General features: G+C 56.6%; 1 protein-coding gene across 1 annotated transcript; it reads left to right on the top strand.

Moving 5' to 3' along the window:
• Positions 1-1418: 1418 nt before the first annotated feature.
• On the top strand, positions 1419-18798 carry KIF7 (kinesin family member 7). Its single transcript, XM_068991155.1, has 19 exons — positions 1419-1530; positions 3749-4100; positions 5538-5738; positions 6350-6743; positions 6997-7516; positions 7948-8064; positions 8714-8941; positions 9853-10007; positions 10413-10528; positions 10724-10876; positions 12215-12417; positions 13909-14106; positions 14450-14575; positions 14770-14946; positions 16143-16358; positions 17195-17401; positions 17556-17754; positions 17833-17979; positions 18189-18798. Exons 2-19 carry the CDS (start codon positions 3773-3775, stop codon positions 18560-18562), a joined length of 4059 nt encoding a protein of 1352 aa, XP_068847256.1. The 5' UTR covers positions 1419-1530; positions 3749-3772; the 3' UTR covers positions 18563-18798.
• Positions 18799-19822: the final 1024 nt, after the last annotated feature.

Genomic DNA, 19822 nt, shown 5'->3' with positions numbered 1-19822 from the left:
AGTTGCTTCCCGGCATGTGGGATCTTCCCAGACCGGAGATCGAATGCATATCCATCAAACGCAGGCGGAGGATTCTTAACCACTGGACTACCAGGGAAGTCCTACAACTTGGGTTTTAATGCTCATGGTATTAAGCATAGTTTTCCTAAACACTGAAACTTGGTGGTATATTGGAGAAGACAAGAGTCAAATGTGGCTTGAGTGATGGGGTGGATGGTGCGGGGCATGCTGGAAGAGATGTTTGAGGGCGGTTTCCTGGACAGCTCCTGCTCAGGAATATGCATGATGAGCCCCCTCTGCAGGACTTCCACTGACTGTTCACCCACAAAATTGCCTCCCCAACTGGAGAGGCTAAGAACTTAGTGGCAGCCCCCACCTCCCGCTAGCCTCTTCTAGGGCCAGTTGTCCAGCCAGGAACCCAAGGCTGGGGGGCAGTGTGGTCCACCAGTGAATCCCATGCCCATTCCAAACTGGGGACTTATGAGCCAGAACTGTGGGGCCGGGATTTCTCAGGCCATCTTGCTCTCTGCCCAGCTTGCTAGAAGGCCTGAACAGGAGCTCCCTAGTGCTTTCATCCATCCACCCCTAGGTCACCCCAGCTCTGGAGCAGAGAAGGGGCCCAGGGATGACTTCCTGGTGTGAGTGCCCAAGGAGCAGCCAGGGCCTCTGCCACATCATCCCAATCCCGAATATCTCAGAGCGGATAAGTCCTTCTCGGCTTTAGAAGAGGTAGCGAAATCAGATGAAAACAAGGCTGGAGGCTTCCTGGGGTCTAGGAAGGGTGAGCTTTGCTGAGCTTTGACGGGGCGTGGGGAGGGCTGCAATAGAAAGGAAGGGGGAAGGTCTCTGCGCCTGAATGAACAATCGAACTACAGTAGTTGATTTTTAGTTAGTGTTAGTCTGTTAGTCGTGTCCGATTCTTCGCGACCCCATTATCTGTAACCCGCCAGGCTCCTCTGTCCATGGGATTTCCTAGGCAAGAATACTGGAGTGGGTTGCCGTTTCCTTCTGCAGGAATTGATTTTTAGGTTACTGTTAACCGGAGTCTCAGGGTTAGAAAATGCTTGTGGAACGAAACAGTCTCCTAGTTAGTATTCATTTACCACTTGTTACAACTTGCATCATAAACCTAGATGCTCCGCTCCACCAGCTGGTGGGCTTTTCCAGCTCGGAAAATCCAGGCGGCCTTGTTGCTTGCTGTGTTCCAGCTTTAAGCGAGTAGATGCTAATAGCGCGCAGCGCTCGCGACTCGGGGCGGTGCTGGGGGTCGCGGGGCCTGTGGTCCAGCCGTTCAGCCCAGGCCACGCCCGATTCCCCGCCCCTCCGGCCCCCGCTCCGCCCCGTCTGCGGACAGACTCCGCGGCGCCTCGCAGCCCGCGCCTCCGCCCCGGAGCGCCCAGGCGGGAGGAGTTGCGGATGAGGGGCGGGATGTTTCGGTGGGCGGGGGTCCCGGTGACGGCATCCGACCGCGCCGCGCTGGGGCTCAGAGCCTCAGTGTCCCGCGGGGAGACGACGCTCGCACCCTAGCAGGTTGATGTGGGCCGGGGAGGGGTGGAGGAGGGTGGGAGGGAGGAGGCGTGCGCTCGTCCCTTGCCTGTGCAGGCCTCGGTTGGGTGGCAGTGGGCGTCGGAACCCCGGAGACCCTTGACCGAGCACGAGGACCACTCCCTCCCTCCCCATTTTTGCTAACCTCCTCCAGGCCCCTCTCCGAGTGGACTGGAGACTCCCCTTCCTTAAGTCGGGGCCTGAGGCTGGCATTCCGGGCCTGGCCAGGAGGAGCGAGCACCCACGCTGCGAGAGTCGGGTTCGCCTTTGTAATCACTTTTCCCACTTTCCCGGAGCTCCTGTCCCGTGCCCGGCGCCTCCGACTCCGGAACCCTCGGTGTTGTCCGGGCGCCTTCGGTGCGCAGAGCACTGGGCCCCGAGCCCGGGCGCGGAGAAGCCGGGACCGCGGGGCTGGAAAAGCTGTGACTCAGGGATGCCCGAAGGCGCCTGTAGTAGTGCGTGGCAGTTACCGCTGCTGCCCCAGGGCCGGACACCCAGCTGGGACTGTTGATTGAACGAACGAGCGCGCGATTACAGGTGCCGAGAGAAGTAGTGAAAAATAAAGAGCTGTGACCCTCGGCGTGGGGGCGAGGAGTGGGCATGGGGAAAGTTCCCTTTCCCCATCTACTACTCACCAGCTACTCAGCGTCGGACCTTGTGCTGGGTACTGGAGATACACTGTGAAGGAGACAGGTGGGTCCCTGCCTCCCAGCCCCCAGTTTGGGAGGTGAGGGGAGACCAATGGCTAAATCTGGCTTTTGCAAGACGAGGGAGTGGTCAGTGGCTGATGGGAGAACTAGAGCGGTGTGTGTGGTTGGGTGAGTGGTGGGGGCCACAGAGCAGACGCCCCTCTTTGGAGGGGAGGGCACTCCCTGAGGTGGCCCTGATAACAGCTGAGTGTGCTGCAGGCAGAGAAAGGTGAGGAAATGTGGGGTATTAGTGGGTAAGTCATCAAGGTAGGCAGGGTCCATTAAAAGTTGTTTTTCCTGTTAAGGTTTTGAATCTAAAGCATTAGGGAGCCCCTCTTGCCTGTTTGGGGGGCAGTTTAAGCAGGAGAGTGGTGTGGTCACATTTGCATTTTTGAAAGATGCCCCTGGTTGTCACCTAGGAAGGTGCAGGGAGGCTGAAGCCAGTGAAGAGGTTGGTAAATATTCTGTCCAGTGAGCAGGATCCGGGCTTGGGTAATAGGATGGAGAGAAGCAGGTATACTTGATATTTAGGAGATGGAATTGGCAGTATCTGGTGGTAGGGGCTTGGCCTCAAAGGATGTGCTGACTTTTTAAGAAGGTGGAGCGGGGAATGTGAGGTGACAAAGGCAGTCAGTTCAGTCACTCACTCGTGTCCGACTCTTTGCAACCCCGTGGACTGCAGCACGCCAGGCTACCCTGTCCTTCGCTAACTCCCAGAACTTACTCAAACTCACATCCATTGAGTCAGTGATGCCATCCAACCATATGAATCTTTCCCAGCATGAGGGTCTTTTCCAATGAGTCTTTTCCAGTTCTTCGCATCAGATGGCCAAAGTATTGGAGTTTCAGCTTCAGCATCAGTGCTTCCAATGAATATTCAGGACTGATTTCATTTAGGATTGACTGGTTGGATCTCCCTGCAGTCCAAGGGACTCTCAAGTCTTCTCCAACACTACAGTTCAAAAGCATCAATTCTTTGGCACTCAGCTTTCTTTATAGTCCAATTCTCACGTCCATACATGACTACTGGAAAAACCATAGCTTTGACTAGGCAGACCTTTGTTCGCAAAGTAATGTCTCTGCTTTTTAATACGCTCTCTAGGTTGGTCATAGGTTTTCTTCCAAGGAGCAAGTGTCTTTTAATTTCATGGCTACAGTCACCATCTGCAGTGATTTTGGATCCCAAGAAAATAAAGTCACTGTTTCCACTGTTTGCCCATCTATCTGCCATGAGGTGATGGGGGTCCCAGCGAGAACACAGATGCCCTTGGGTGTTGAGTGGAGGAGTTAGGGCCTCATTTTGTCAGTGATGGGAGCTGTGAAATGCTACCATGTAGGATTCTGTTGTGGCCCTTGCAGCATCTGGGCATCAAGTTAGGGCACAGAGGATGTTTTGAATTTTGACCACCTTCCCTTTTAATCCCTCTAAGGTCAGGAGCTGCAGGAACTGGCTCCAGGTCACCTGCAAGGTGAGTCCGGGTGCTGATAGCTGGGGCCTTTTCCTCTCTCCGCAGGGCTGGGAGCATCAGTCTCTCAACATGGGGCTGGAGGCCCAGAGGCTGCCAGGGGCCGAGGAGGCCCCCGTGAGGGTGGCCCTTCGAGTGCGCCCACTCCTGCGCAAGGAGCTGCTGCACGGGCACCAGAGCTGCCTGACGGTGGAGCCGGGGCGCAGCCGGGTCACCCTGGGCCGAGACCGCCATTTTGGCTTCCACGTGGTGCTGGATGAGGACGCCGGGCAGGAGGCTGTGTACCAGGCCTGTGTGCAGCCCCTCCTCGAGGCTTTCTTTGAAGGCTTCAACGTCACCGTCTTTGCCTACGGTCAGACGGGCTCTGGGAAGACATACACCATGGGGGAGGCCAGTGTGGGTGAGTGACCTGACTTGAGACCCCCTGTGTTCATTGAGGGGCCTCAAACATCTGAATTTCTGCCTCTGCCATTTCCTGTTGAAGATGAGGAGGCTGGAGGAGGGAGGGCGGGTTTCCTAAGTCAATCTGCAGCCCAGGGTAGGATCAGCTGTGTCACTGGACTGGGTCGGGCAGGAAGAAGAGTCCTCGGAGGTTAGTGGCCCTCTAAAGTCCATAGAGATGGAATCATACTGTCTGGTTCTGGGGACCTCACGGGGAGGAAGGGCATGGGAAGTTGTCTTGTCTCTGGAGGTTGTCAGGATCGTTGTCAAGGGTCAGGATGGCAGGAAGGGAGACTGTCCTGGAAGAGACATGCTCTGGGGGCTGCATAACAGGGAAGCAGGCTGGTTCCATGTGGCTCTGGAGCAGAGTTTTGCAAGAGATGCTTTGGGCCAATTGAAGGGATTGCCCGCTTCTAAGGAGCATGATTTGAAAAGTGTACATGTTTGTTGTAGAAAATTAGGGAAATACAGAAAAGCACATCCACAAAAGAAGACTTATTTGATAACTGCCTTTCCCTGGTAGCTTAGATGGTAAAGAATCTGCCTGTAATGCAGGAGACCCAGGTTTGATCCCTGGGTTGAGAAGATCCCCTGGAGAAGGGGATAACTACCCACTCCAGTATTCTTGCCTGGAGAATTCCATGGACAGTGGAGCCTGGTGGGCTGCAGTCTGTAGGGTTGCAAAGAGTTGGACACGACTGAGGGACTAACACTTTCACACTTTCTGATAATTGCCTTTCACTCACGCTGTTAGCATTCAGTTTTTCCTGGTGAAAATTTTTATACTTAAAAAAATATGGTACCAATGTACCATTCTTTTGTATCCTGTTTTATTTTCTTAACAATATATTAATATCATGAACATTTCTCTATATCATTAATTATTATTCAAGCAAAAACTTTAATGGCTGCTTAGCATGCCATTGTGGATATAAGGTAATTTATTTAATCAGACCCCCTCTTGGATGTTGCGATGGACACTGCGGGTGTTTATGTTTTGTGTTTTTTTAAGTTATGAGGAAGAGTGTGTTCTGAACATCCTTTTATTACTTCCTTGGCATAAAGTTAGGGGCTTCTTTAGATAACTGAGTATAGATTATGATAATGAGTCCCCAGGAGTCATCAAACAAAGGGTATCTGACTGTCTGGCAGGGTGTAGTGGAGATGCTTACATCATGAAAGTGGTTGGTTGAACCTTGAGGGGTTGCTTCCAACTCTAAAATTCTGCCTGAGCACCCTGGAGCCTGGCCTGGCTGCCCAGCCCATGCTGGCCTCTGCCTTTACCTTCTCCACACTGGAGCCCCACCCGCCAGCTTCTGGCAGGAGTCTCTGGGCCCCGTGGGCACCATGCCCAGCTGAAAGCACCATGGTGGGTGGCCCTGCGGTGTCTCCCCAGCCTCCCTTCACGAGGACGAGCAGGGCATCATCCCTCGGGCCATGGCCGAGGCCTTCAAGCTGATTGATGAGAATGACCTGTTGGACTGTCTGGTGCACGTGTCCTACCTGGAAGTGTACAAGGAGGAGTTCCGAGACCTGCTGGAGGTGGGCACCGCCAGCCGGGACATCCAGCTCCGGGAGGACGATCGTGGGAATGTTGGTAAGAAACTCCTGGGTCCTCCTCTGGTTGGGAGTGGGGAACCTGGCTTGGGGAGGCTTCACCTGCTTAGGGTGGATACCCTGTCTGGAGGGGGGTACCTCCTAACTAGGAAACGCAAGCTCTGGGAAGTTTTGCTTTCATTTCCCAGTCTCTGCTGAGTTCGGTATACACTGGTGTACCCAGAGTGAGTTCAGTACACACTGGTGTACCCGGAGTGAGAGTCACTGAGGTGGGCACAGGAGAAGCTGAAAAAAGTGAAAGTGTTAGTTGCTAAGTCATGTCTGACTCTTTGCAACCCCATGGACTATAGCCCGCCAGGCTCCTCTGTCCATGGGATTCTCCAGGCAGGAATACTGGAGTAGGTTGCTGTGCCCTCCTCCAGGGGATCTTCCCAACCCAGGGATCGAACCCTGGTCTCCTGCATTGGAGGCAGATTCTTTACCACCTGAGCCACCAGGGAAGCTGCTGCTGCTGGGCAGGACCCCCTGGGCATGCAGAAGGGGCCCCTGAGTCAGGAAGAGCTCTAGAGGACCAGTCCTGCTCAGCCTGCCCTCCTAGCTGATCAGCCTCAGGCTGCCCTGCCTTGGGCTCACAGCCTTCTGTGCCCACAGTGCTGTGTGGGGTAAAGGAAGTGGACGTGGAGGGCCTGGACGAGGTGCTGAGCCTCCTGGAGATGGGGAACGCAGCCCGGCACACGGGAGCCACACACTTCAACCGCCTCTCCAGCCGCTCCCACACCATCTTCACCGTGACCCTGGAGCAGCGGGGTCGCGCCCCCAGCCGCCTGCCCCGACCTGCGGCCGGCCAGCTGCTTGTCTCCAAGTTCCACTTTGTGGACTTGGCGGGCTCAGAGAGGGTGCTCAAGACAGGCAGCACAGGCGAGCGACTCAAGGAGAGCATCCAGATCAACAGCAGCCTCTTGGCGCTAGGCAACGTCATCAGTGCCCTGGGTGATCCCCAGCGCCGGGGCAGCCACATCCCTTACCGGGACTCCAAGATCACCAGGTGAGCTGCCGCTGCTGCTGGCCCAGTGAAAAGAGGCCCCATGAGCCCCTTAGTCTGTCCTGGCTCCTATCTGGTCTCTGGCTGGGGTGAGGTGACAAGAGATGGGTCCCCCTCTGATTTCTGGGCCGCAGTCTACACCTGGTTGAAGCCTTGGGCCCACAGGGAGCCACACAGAGATTCAAACCCTCTTTGGGGTCTGAACTTCTGGCTCTGGCACTGTGGGGCCCCTGACACATGTCCCTGGTGCCCTCAGGATCCTCAAAGACTCCCTGGGCGGGAACGCCAAGACGATGATGATCGCCTGCATCAGCCCTTCCTCCTCCGACTTTGACGAGACCCTCAACACCCTCAACTATGCCAGCCGCGCCCAGAACATTCGCAACCGCGCCACTGTCAACTGGCGGCCTGAGGCTGAGCGGGGGCCCGAGGAGGCCGTGGCCAGCGCCCGGGGGCCGCCTAGGCATCGGTCGGAGACACGCATCATCCACCGGGGCCGGCGCGCCCTGGGCCCTGCCACTGCCCCTGCCGCGGCCGCTGCCCGCCTGGGCGCCGAGTGCGCGCGTTACCGAGCCCGCACCGACGCCGCCTACAGCCTCCTGCGCGAGCTGCAGGCCGAACCTGGGCTGCCCGGCGCTGCCGCCCGCAAGGTGCGCGACTGGCTGTGCGCCGTCGAGGGCGAGCGCAGCGCCTTGAGCTCCGCCTCCGGGCCCGACAGCGGCATCGAGAGCGCCTCTGCTGAGGAGCAGGCCACCCATGGACCCAGCGTGCGAAAGGTGACCAGGGGCCGGGGGTCGCCTGGGGGTGGGCGCGGGGGCGGGGAAGTGAGGAGGAAGGTTTTCCATACTGGGATTCAGAGGCATTTCTGCTGATGACCTTTGATGTATCCTCAGGGTTTCCATCTGTTAAAGATAACAGGAGTATCTACCTCCTTGGGATGTAAGGACTGAGGGTGTCATAAGTGCTGGTGAAGGCTAGTTCTTAATAATTGTGGTGGTGATATTACTGTTAATGAAAATATGATTAATAATGACAAGAGATAGCCCAATGGCTTGTGGAGGGAACTGCAGGCCATGTCGGGTCTGGACCCCTTCCCAGTTGCAGGCAGGCATTGGAGCAGAGTAGCAAGCAGGGCCGGCGGGGTGACTCAGGGACAGGTAGGCTCGTCCTGACTGTCCCCCTGAGGCTGCGCTCCCTGCCCCACTAGGAGGATGAGGGGCCGCTGCAGCTGCTGGCCCTGCAGAGCCAAGTGGCCCGGCTGCAGGAGGAGAACCGAGACTTTCTGGCCGCTCTGGAGGATGCCATGGAGCAGTACAAACTTCAGGTGGGTGCCCCCTTGCCACGCTGATGGTGGGGAGGGGAGACTTCTGCCGGGAGGTGAAACAGCTGTGTCGGAGTGAGAGGAGTGGGTTCTGGCAGGTTGGGTAGAGGTGGGAGCAGAAGTGCAGAGGAAAGGAACAGATTGGTGCAAGTGGGTGTGTGGGGCAAGTTGGAATTGGGACTGGAGAGGCAGCCCCATGAGACTCCTGAGCCCTGCTTTTCCTTTTGTGCAAAACCAGGTCAGCGATGCTCCTGGTGCCCCCTGGTGGCAGTAAGTGGTATGAATATGGAGGGAGTGATAGATAGGGCAGGGTCGGTTCAGTTGGTCAGTCTGTCCGACTCTTTGCGACCCCATGGACTGCAGCACACCAGGCCTCCCTGTCCATCACCAACTCTCGGAGCCTGCTCAAACTCACGTCCATCGAGTCAGTGATGTGGCTGGTGGGAGAGTTTAAACCTGAGCTAATGTTCTGTGTATTTCAGAGGGACACCAAGAGGTGGTCAGAGGCATTTGGCCCTCCATTTTAGCACAGAGAGGGCAGGGTGGTCTCAGATGTGTTCTTCATTTTCCTGCACTTCTGCCTGTCAGCACCCCGGCTCCCCACCTCTCTCTCATGAACGTCTCCCATCAGCACCTGGACCGTGTCTTGCAGAGTGACCGTCTTCGTGAGCAGCAGGAGGAGATGGCGGAGCTGCGACTGCGGCTGGAGCTGGTGCGGCCAGGCTGGGGGGCCCCAGGGATCTTGCAGGGCTTACCTCCAGGGTCTTTTGTGCCCCGGCCTCACACAGCCCCCCTGGGAGGTGCCCACACCCGTGTGCTGGGCATGGTTCCTCCCATCTGCATTCCTGGAGATGAAGTTGGCCCTGAGAACTGGGGAGAGGTGAGACGATGGCAAGGCTGGGTGTCTGCTGGTTGACCTGGGCAGGCTTAGGCAGGGGAGGGGCAATCCTGGGGAATGTGTCACTCACCTCGTGGTTTCACGGGACCAGCTATGAAATGCCCCTTTCTGGTGTTCCTGGAGGAATGGCCCAAATTTGGGTAGGGCCTGTCAGAAGGATCTGGTGCCATGGAGCATCCTTGGAGTAGCTGGAGATTGCTTGGAGTGAGGATTACAGAGGGGATTCTGGCTTCCAGTATGGAATGGAATGCTTGCCTGCCTCCAGGGGTGGGGAGCTCATCACCTCTGAAGTCACCCCCCTCCCCGCCCCCGCACACACACACACCATCTTTGGATGCCTTCCTCTGCAAGTTCAGTTTTCCATGAGCTCTGATCTCCTTGCACTTGGTCTCTTGTTTCTAGTTCTGTCACTTGGGGCCTTTTGGACAAAGGCTGCTCCTGCATCTGCCTGAAAGCTCTGGGTCATCTGAGCTCTAAAGGCCAGAGGCATTGAGGGGTGGGAGGACGTGGGTTTGGAAGAAGCCTGTTACGGACTCCCCACCCCCGACTCTGGTGGGGCATTGTTGGCGAGATAAGACTTGCTGCAGATGACTTATATACATGGTGGAAAGGGGAGGTTGTCCCCTGAGGAGTGCTAGTTCAGCTGTGGGAGCTGGAGCAGGGTGGGGGTGGTGGGGGGCAAGAGAACAGGAGGAGTAGAGGAAGGAACAAGGAGGGAAGAAGTTTCTGCTTCAACTTGAGACTGGAAAGGCCTCTCAGATATCACTGGAGCTAGATCCTGAAGGTTAAGGTCGGGCTTGAAGAGCACGCAAGGTGGGCCGAAGACTGGCTTGGGGGAGATGGCTGATGGAGAAGGCCCCGGGAGCCTGTCCTGAAACCCTGGCATTCCCCAGCAGATGAAGAATGGCAGGGAGGCTGGAGCCAAGTTTCTGACAGAGGGAGACAGACTGGGAAGTGGCTCTTCAGATGCATCAGAGGAAGAGGAAGGAGAAGAGGAAGAGGAGGGGGAGAAGGAGGGGCTGCCCCGACAGAGCCTGCACCCACGAAGGTGAGTGGGACCCGTGGCCCACCTGACAAGGACCGGCTCAGGGCCTCAGCTGGGCAAGAGGGGGATCCCACTGTAGTCTCAGGGTGCCCTTGCCTCCATTGGCCTGGCCAGCCCTTGGGGAGAGCAGGCCGGGGCTGTGGGCTTCGAATTAAGTGTTCTCACTGGGGCGGGTGTGCTGAGGGGTGGACCCGGCCTCCTGGTTCTCAGCCTCCAAGGTGGCCCTCAGTGCCTTGCACCCTCTCAGCTCAGCCGCTGGCCTCTGAGTTCTACCAGACAGACATCCTGGGGTCAAGGTGATGCTGGGATGATGGAAGGCCTGGGGTTCTTTCTTCCCCTCCGGGCCTGGGAGGTGGCTGGGCTGGGGCAGGGCTGGGGAGGGGTACAGACTCCCCTTCTGCCCTCCAGGAATGGGATTAGCAAGTGGAACCAGAGGATGGGGGCCTGCCCAGGGAGTCCACTCAACAGGAAGGGCCCAGAGCTTCGCCTGGAGGAGCTGGGTGCAGCTATCCCGGGATCCAGAGGTGAGCTGGGTGGGGCACAGAGAGGGTCTTGACCCCTTTACCCACTCGTGGTCCTGGACTGGCCACCCTAGAGAGTCCACATACCATCCCTGGCTGCCCCTGGCCAGGGCATTCCTCCCCTTCCCTCCCTTCCGCCCACCCCCGCTTCCCCCACTAGCTGTCGTGGCAGCCGCCCTGACCGTCAGCCTGTTACAGTGGTTAGTGGGAGCCAGGCCCTGGCTCAGCCCCGCCAGGCCCCTGCAGCCATGGCCTCTGAGTGGCGACTGGCCCAAGCCCAGCAGAAGATCCGTGAGCTGGCCATCAACATCCGCATGAAGGAGGAGCTCATTGGCGAGCTGGTGCGCACAGGTGAGGGAGGGGATTTGGGCCGGGCCTCCCGCCTGAGGGTGGGTGGTTAGGAGCGGGGTCCAGATGTTTGCCCACTCAGCTTCTTCCAGATGGGTGGCCTTGAGCAGGTAGGATAACCGTTGTGTGCTCTGAAGTGGAGATAGTAACTGCACCTGTTTCATAGGTTGTTGGAATGAGTTAATTCAGGTAAAGTGCTTAGACTGGTTTTCAGGAAGCGTTCTTTCTTACTGTGATTGATCAGTTGCCTGCTGTGTGTCAGACACTGCACAGGGCACACACAGCGGTCCTGGGGAGCAAACAGCATCCCCCAGTCATAGTAGCACGTCTGCTACTGGTGACACAGGCGAGTGAGCAGGGGGTGGTTTCAGGTGGTGACTGGTCAAGCTCTTTAATTTTAATAGCTATGAGTTTACTATGAAATGTATTGGGAACAGCTGCAGACAGACATGAGGGTCCCTACATACCCATCATTCAGATTTAGCATTTCCAAGCTTGGCCCACATTTGCATCTCTCCCTTTTTTCTTTGCTGAAATTTTTTGTTTCTAACTTATTGGCTGTGCCGGATCTTTGCTTGCAACTTGCAAACTCATTAATAGCTGTGGCATGCTGGATCTAGCCCCCTGAACAGGGACTGAACCTGGGCCCCCTGAATTGGGAGCACGGAGTCTTAGCCATCGGACCACCAGGGAAGTCCTTTTTTGCTGAAATATTCTGAAGCAAATCCGAGACTTCATGTCATTTCATTCCTGCACCTTTTAGTATGCCTCTTTTTGGATATTTTAACCAAAATGCCATTAGCATATCTAACTAAACTGATGCCCTCACAGTGCTCTGAACAGAAGCAGTTCTTCAACAGTGTCTGTGTGCAGCTCTGGGCTTGTCCACACATTTGCTCATTAGGTCTCTGAAATCTCCCTTCTCTCACCTTTTCACAGTCATCCTGTAGAATGTTCCAGATCCCAGATATTCTGGGTTTGCCTCTTAGCTTCCTTGTGGTGTCATTTAGCTTGTTCCTTTGTCCTGTCTCCTACAAATGGAAGTTAGTTCTAGAGGCTTAGTTGTATGCCGCTTCAAGTTACATATTTATTTTAGCATGTGTTAGGTAACAGGAAAACTAGTTAACCTGTATTTTCTCTGGGTTACTGCTATGGAAAAGGCTATTTTAAAAAATAAGTCAAATTAAAGAAAAGTAGTAAATGGTCACAGTACTGGAGGGTGCAGTCATCATGAAATCCTTGTAGGTGCCGGGGACTGACAGGTCTGGGAAAGCTACTGGGGAGGAGCTGTGATGCTTCAAGGAGGGGTCTCCGGTGCTGACTGCACCCCGGTTCTTCCAGGGAAGGCCGCCCAGGCCCTGAACCGTCAGCACAGCCAGCGCATCCAGGAGCTGGAGCGGGAGGCGGAGCGGGTGCGGGCCGAGCTGAGCGAGGGCCAGAGGCAGCTGCGGGAGCTCGAGGGCAGGGAGCCCCAGGACGCCGGTGAGCGCTCACAGCTCCAGGAGTTCCGCAAGAGGGTTGCCGCTGCTCAGAACCAAGTGCAGGTCAGTGTCAGGACCCCAGGTGTGGTGGCTGCAGCCTCGCAGGCTGGGGTCCTGGGATCAAGACATGTGTGAGCCCCAGAGCGCACGCCCACTGTGGAACCAGGGGTTGCCCCAGCCCTGGCTGGTGGTGCGAATGACCTCCTGGCCTTCCACAGTGAGGCTGGTATTAGGTAGGAGCTGGCAGTGCTGGGGATCTTTGAACACAGCAGAGGCAGAGGCAGGGAGGTGGGCCCTGCCTGAAGGTCACCTCAGGAGGCCAGCGAGGATGAGGCAAGGGTATGGGAAGGAACCGACCCTCCCTCCTGTAGCCCTCCCCTCCCTCCGTCTACCCTTCCAGCTGTCTGTTCATCCATCCCTCCAGCCCATCATCCCTCTGTCCATCCACCCACCAGTCCAGGTGCCTGTCTAATCCAGCCATCCAGTTATCCCTTTATCAGTTGAGTGACTATTTATGTGCCTGTTCATTTGTCTTTCTGTTTCTGTTTATCGATCCTCGCATTGTCTGTTCATCCTGTTTTTTACTTTTTTAAAAAAAAATGTTTTTTATTTGGCTGCACTGGATCTTAGTTGCAGCATGCAGGATCTTTAGGTGTCACACAGGATCCTTTTAGTTGTAGGCATGTGGGATCTTGTTCCCTTGCTGCTGCTGCTGCTAAGTCGCTTCAGTCGTGTCCGACTCTGTGCGACCCCATAGACGGCAGCCCACCAGGCTCCGCCGTCCCTGGGATTCTCCAGGCAAGAACACTGGAGTGGGTTGCTATTTCCTTCTCCAATGCATGAAAGTGAAAAGTGAAGGTGAAGTCGCTCAGTTGCGTCCAACTCTTCGCGACCCCATGGACTGCAGCCCACCAGGCTCCTCCATCCATGGGATTTTCCAGGCAAGAGTGCTGGAGTGGGGTGCCATTGCCTTCTCCGTTAGTTCCCTTGAGCAGGGATCAAACCCAGGCCCCCTGCTTTGGGAGCTCAGAGTCTTAGCCATGGACCAGCAGGGAAGTCCCCTGTTTTTCGCCTTTATATGATCGCATCGTCTGTCTGTCCACCCACCCTTCCATCCTTTCATCTTTGCGCCTGTCCATCCACTAGAGTAGAGTGATTAAGAGCGAAGGTTCAGGAGCCTTGACTGCTTGCGTTTGAATCCCAGCTCTGCCATGTACTAGCTGTGGGTCCTGGGTCAAGTTTCCTAACCTCTCTGCATCTCAGTTCCCTAATCTGTTAAGTAGGAAAGCTTTAAAGTTGTTTCGTAGGGTTCTAAGGATCACTTACTATACCGAGAGCACTTGGTGTACTGTGTGGTATGTAGTAAATGTCACAGTATTTTGACATTTTTATAATTTGCTATTTTTATTAGTCTATTGTCCATTGGCCTGTCTTCCCTTTTGTCTGTCCCTCTTCATCGTCCTTCTGTCCTGCCTGTCCTTGTTGAGTGCCAGGCGCCATGCCCGGCTCTTGGCAGCTGTCATGAGCAGCCCAGCGGAAGCTGTGTTGGTCCAGGTACTGAAGGAGAAGAAGCAGGCGACGGAGCGGCTGGCATCACTGTCGGCCCAGAGCGAGAAGCGGCTGCAGGAGCTGGAGAGGAACGTGCAGCTCATGCGGCAGCAGCAGGGGCAGCTGCAGAGGCGGCTTCGCGAGGAGACAGAGCAGAAGCGACGCCTGGAGACGGAGATGAGCAAGCGGCAGCACCGTGTCAAGGTCGGGTGCTTGGCTGGCGGGGTGCCTGCGTCCCAGCCAGGAGGCCGAGGGGAGCGCGTACCGCCACGCAACTGTAAAAGGCTGGTCACGTGGCCTCCCTGAGTTTGTTTCTTCACTTGAAAGTGAGAATTAGAGGAAACTCAGGGCTAGGGTGAGAATTCAGTGAGATGAACCAGATAAGGGGTCCAGCAATCTTGTGTTTGCGAGGCTGGGGGGTGCTGGGCAGGGTTGTCTTGGGAGCAGGACAGGCACTCCTGTGGGCTTTGGGGATCGTGGGCTCTGGGAGGACACTGGTACCCCACAGGGCCCTGCCCACTGGACTCACCCTGAATTTCATGCCCAGGAGCTGGAGCTGAAGCACGAGCAGCAGCAGAAAATCCTAAAGATCAAGACAGAAGAGATCGCGGCATTTCAGAGGAAGCGGCGCAGCGGCAGCAACGGCTGTGTGGTCAGCCTGGAGCAGCAGCAGGTGGGGTCCAGGCTGAACTGCACCCCCGGGTCACCCGTAGCCTGCCCGGGCAGCCTGGCCAGTTGCTAGAGTGCCCTGCGGGGTCAGCCAGTGGGCACACCATTCTACCCCTCTGAGCCGGGTGGCCATCCACACCACCCATGTGGCCAGAGGGGAGAGCTGAATTCCTTCTCGCCTCCCCCGCTGTCCCTCAGAAGATTGAGGAGCAGAAGAAGTGGCTGGACCAGGAAATGGAGAAGGTCCTGCAGCAGCGGCGGGCGCTGGAGGAGCTGGGGGAGGAGCTCCACAAGCGGGAGGCCATCCTGGCCAAGAAGGAGGCCCTGATGCAGGAGAAGACAGGGCTGGAGAGCAAGCGGCTGCGGTCCAGCCAGGTGAGGGCTGGCCAGGTGAGATCCTGCCAGATGAGGCCCTGCCAGGTGAGGCCCGGCCAGGTGATATCCTGCCAGGTGAGGCCCGGCCAGGTGAGGGCCAGCCAGGTGAGATCCTGCCGGGTGAGATCCAGCCGGGTGAGGCCCGGCCAGGTGAGGGCCAGCCAGGTGAGATCCTGCCGGGTGAGATCCAGCCGGGTGAGGTCCAGCCGGGTGAAGCCCTGCCAGGTGAGATGCCATCAGATAAGGTCCTTCCAAGTGAGATGTCTCCAGCTGGCAATGCTGCCGGGTGAGCTCTAGACGGATGAGGCTCTTCTAGGTGGTGCCCCTGCCAGGTGAGTTCCAGCCAGGCCTCTGTCCTCCTGGGCTCTACCCTGTGCATCTTCAGAGTGTCTGTGATGCGGGCTCTGATGTGTGGGTAGAAGAGCCTCTCCAGGTATCTACCCCCAATGCATTGTACCTCATTAACCACCTGCTCTGTGCAGGCAGAACGAGGAACCACAGGTATAGAGAGGTCGTTTGGCCAGAGAAAAAGAGATTTCACTGGGGTTGGAGGCAGTTGCGCCTGCCCCCACCCACCCAGCTCCACTTGGCTTCGTTGCTCCCTCCCTCTTGAGTAGCAAGTTTCAGAGCCAAATTCCCTCCTCTCAGATGGAACCAGTGTTGCCCTGAGGATTAGAGAAGGAGTCCGTCACTTCACACAGAGCCCAGAGCTGTCCCAGGAGCCAGTGCTTAGGCTAGACGCCCGCAGGGTTCCAGACCCTCTTCTGCTGTCATGGAGTCCTAGAGTGTTTCAGCTGGATTTTCTGGAATGTCCCTTGGCCATTAGAACCCTCACTTCCTTCCACATTAGGTTCCCCAAGGGCCTTTGGGGTTTGGCCACTAACCCTCCATCCGTCCCATCACCAGCTGGAGTCAGGTCATCTCAGTGACAGGCCACCACCACCCTGCTCTGCCTTTGCCCATGTTGCTCCTCTTGTCCTTAGCCTTTCTGTGTCCTCCTTCCGGGCCGTCTCTGGGGGCCCCTCTTCAGAGGCTCGGGTCCCCTAGGCCCCCACTCCCCAGCTTGTACAGAACCGAGTCAGGCCTCCTGCTGGACAGCACACCTCCTTAGCCTCCGTGGCAGGGCTGGCCTGTCCTGTGGCCCCTGGGAGGGTGGGGCCTGCCCCTTCCCTCATCGCCGGCGGTGCCGCCCCCAGGCCCTCAACGAGGACATTGTGCGAGTGTCCAGCCGGCTGGAGCATCTGGAGAAGGAGCTGTCCGAGAAGAGCGGGCAGCTGCAGCAGGGCAGCGCCCAGAGCCAGCAGCAGATCCGTGGGGAGATTGACGCGCTGCGGCAGGAGAAGGACTCGCTGCTGAAACAGCGGCTGGAGATCGACAGCAAGCTGAGGCAGGGCAGCCTGCTCTCGCCTGAGGTGCGCCCTGCGGGCCAGCCCGGCCACCTGCTCCCCTCCACCCCTGGCCCCGGCTCTCCGCTGGGTGTGGGCCTCCCTGCTTCGGGACACACATCCCTCCCGGGTGTCAGTCCCCACAGAAGGTGCAGGACTAGCCCTCCCGCCGCTGGTCCAGCCCCCGGGCCTGGGAAAGACAGCTGGGCCTCACTGCCCTCGGTTGCCCCAGCTGGACTCGGGACTCGTCCTGTGTCCTGCATCACGTTGACCTCAGGCGTATAGCACATGCTCACACCTCTCAACTCCCAACATGGGACGCGAGTCGGGACCATGTCAGCACACCTCACAGCCAGGTTTGCCCTCCTGCCAGCAGAGAGAGCTTGTGTTAGAGAAACGGAGCCCCGGGGACTTACCTGGCAGTCTAGTGGTTAAGACTGTGCTTCCATTGCAGGGGGCATAGGTTTGATCCCTGGTTGGGGAACTAAGATCCCACATGTTGCATGGTGTAACCAAAAAGTTAAAATTTAAAAGAAGGGGAAATGGACCCCAGCAGACCCTGGGTGCCTCTACAGCCCCACCACGCCTTCCCTTTAGAGCAGGGTCTCCCAAGCACAGGTCACTCCAGAGGCTGTGAGCTTCAGAGAGCAGCCTCCTAGTGGAGCCCCGGCCTCTCCCACCCGAGCTGAGGCTGAGATGGATGTGCCCCTGTTCCTGCTGCAGTGGGCGGGGCGCCTCTGGCTCTGAGGACAGCAGGCGCATAAGGGCTGGGTTGTGGCTGCATGTGGCCATCATGACCCTGCCCAGGACCTCAGTGTTCAGGGGGCAGGTGTCCCCCTCCACCCGTCCCCGTGTTCCCGCAGGAGGAGCGGACGCTGTTCCAGCTGGATGAGGCCATTGAGGCCCTGGACGCTGCCATCGAGTACAAGAACGAGGCCATCACGTGCCGCCAGCGGGTGCTGCGGGCCTCGGCCTCTTTGCTGTCCCAGTGCGAGATGAACCTCATGGCCAAGCTCAGCTACCTCTCATCCTCAGAGACGCGAGCCCTGCTCTGCAAGTACTTCGACAAGGTGGGTCACGGAGCTTGCAGACCACCGCCTCCACCGGGGTCGGGGGAGGTGGACGGCGCGGGTGGTGGGCCGGCCACACGCCTGCTGCCCCTGTGTGAACAGTCCCGGGTGAAGGGAGCTGGCGCTGGGGGCTGAGCCTGGCTGTTGGGGACAGGTGGTGACGCTCCGCGAGGAGCAGCACCAGCAGCAGGTGGCCTTCTCGGAGCTCGAGTTGCAGCTGGAGGAGCAGCAGAGGCTGGTGTACTGGCTGGAGGCGGCCCTGGAGCGGCAGCGCCTGGAGATGGACCGCCAGCTGACCCTGCAGCAGAGGGGACATGAGCAGCACGTGCAGCTGCTGCTGCAGCAGAGCCGAGGTGGGGCCCGAGCCCGCCACGGGGGCCGCCGCCTGCCCCGCAGCGCCTCACCACCTCCTCCTGCTTTTTTCCCTCCAGACCATCTTGGCGAAGGGCTGGCGGACAGCAGGAGGCAGTACGAGGCCAGAATCCAAGCTCTGGAGAAGGAGCTGGGCCGCCACATGCGGCTGAACCAGGAGCTGAAGCAGAAGCTTAGTAGCCTGAGTGCCGCCGGCCAGAGCAGGGGTAATTGCGTGCCGTCACCAGGCCGGCCGGGGCTCAGCCCTGATGCCAGGTCTTCTTTGTTCTGGGCAAAGCTTAGAAACCACTCTGCCTTCAGCTCTTGGGTCATTTCACATGTTGTTGATTGCACCGGGGGTGTTGGAAGAAGGCTAGGGCTTCAGGAAGGGGTGGCTGGCTACCTCCATTTCTGACAAGCATGTTGTTATTGCCAGTGATGGGTGGGGAGAAGAGGACCCCGTGCCTGGAGAACAGACAAGCCCCTGGAAGCGAGGATGAGCTCTACCCAGCGCCTGAGCCTCTCTGGAAGCCCACCGGCACGGAGGGGGCCCCCCGCCCACGGGAGGAGATGCGGGACTTGGTCCATGCCCCGTTACCGTTGACGTGGAAACGCTCGAGCCTGTGCAGTGAGGAGCAGGGCTCCCCTGAGGAGCTGCAGCAGCGGGAGGCCGCTGAGCCCCCAGTGGGACGGGTGCTGCCTGTGGGCGAGGCGGGTCTGCCCTGGAACCTCGGGCCCTTGGCCAAGCCCCGGCGGGAACTGCGGAGGGTCAGCCCAGGGATGATCGACGTCAGGAAAAACCCCCTGTAGGCACACCTGGGAGATTCAGGGCCTGCCCAAAGGTGTGGTGTTGACGCTCCCTTCTGTGAAGGAGTCCTTACCTCAAGCTCTAAATCAGGTCCTGATCTTTCTTGTTAGTCAACAAATTCGGGCCACTGCCCAGAACTGGACTTGAATCACTTGTTTAAAAAAGGTGAACATTTCTACCAGTCGCTTCCTTTAGGATGCAGCACCCAGTTGCCATGTTTTGGCTTTTTTTTTAATACAGTTTTTAAAATTTTATAGTGATTTATAGCATTGTTAGTTTCAGATGGGAAGCAGAATGTTTATACATGTGCGTATGTGCACTCTTTTTCCGATTCTTTTCTCATGGAGCTTACTACAGGTTTTTGAGTAGAGCTCTTTTGCTATACAGTAGGTCCTTGTTGGTTATCTATTTTATATAAATAGTGTGTACATCGACTGAGCTACAAGGGAAGCTCAAGTGTGTACATGTTAATCCCAAACTCCTGATTTATCCCTCCCCTTCCCTTTCCCCTTTGGTAACCGTAAGTTTGTTTTCAGAGTCTATGAGTTTGTTTCTGTGAATAAGTTCATCTGTATTTTTTGAGAGTCCACATATAGTGACATCACATATTTGTCTGATTCACTTCACGCAGTAGGATAATCTCTAGGTCCGTGTTGCTGCAAATGGCTTTCATTTTCTACAGCTGAGTAATATTCCAGTGTGTATATGTACCATGTTTGTACCTGTTTCTCTGCTGATGGAAATTTAGGTGGCTTCCATGTCTTAGCTAGCGTAAATAGTGCTGCAGTGAACACTGGAATGCGTGTATTTATCTTTTCAAATTATAGTTTTCCCCAGATACATGCCTAGGGGTAGGATTGCTGGATCATATGGTAGTTCTGTTTTTAGTTTAAGGAACCTCCATACTGTTCTCCATAATGGTTGTACCAGCTTACATTCCCACTGACAGTGCAAGAGGGTTCTCTTCTCTCCACACCCTCGCCAGCATTTACTGTTTGCAGACTTTCTGATGATGGCCATTCTGACTGGTGTGAGGTGATGCCTTATAGTTTTGATTTGCATTTCTGTAATACCTAGCGATGTTGAACATCTTTTTGTGTTTTCTGGCCACCTGTATGTCTTCTTTGGAGAAATGCCTATTTAGTTTTTCTGCCAACCCAATTTTTTGATTGGGTTGTCTTTTTTTTTTTTAATGCAGAGCTGCATGAGCTATTTGTGTATTTTGAAGATTAAGCCCTTGTCAGTTGCTTCATTTACAAGTA

Source organism: Capricornis sumatraensis, chromosome 19 (genome assembly GCF_032405125.1).
Source record: "Capricornis sumatraensis isolate serow.1 chromosome 19, serow.2, whole genome shotgun sequence".
In the NCBI taxonomy this organism is placed as follows: domain Eukaryota; kingdom Metazoa; phylum Chordata; class Mammalia; order Artiodactyla; family Bovidae; genus Capricornis; species Capricornis sumatraensis.
This window is presented reverse-complemented; position numbering and strand designations above follow the sequence as displayed.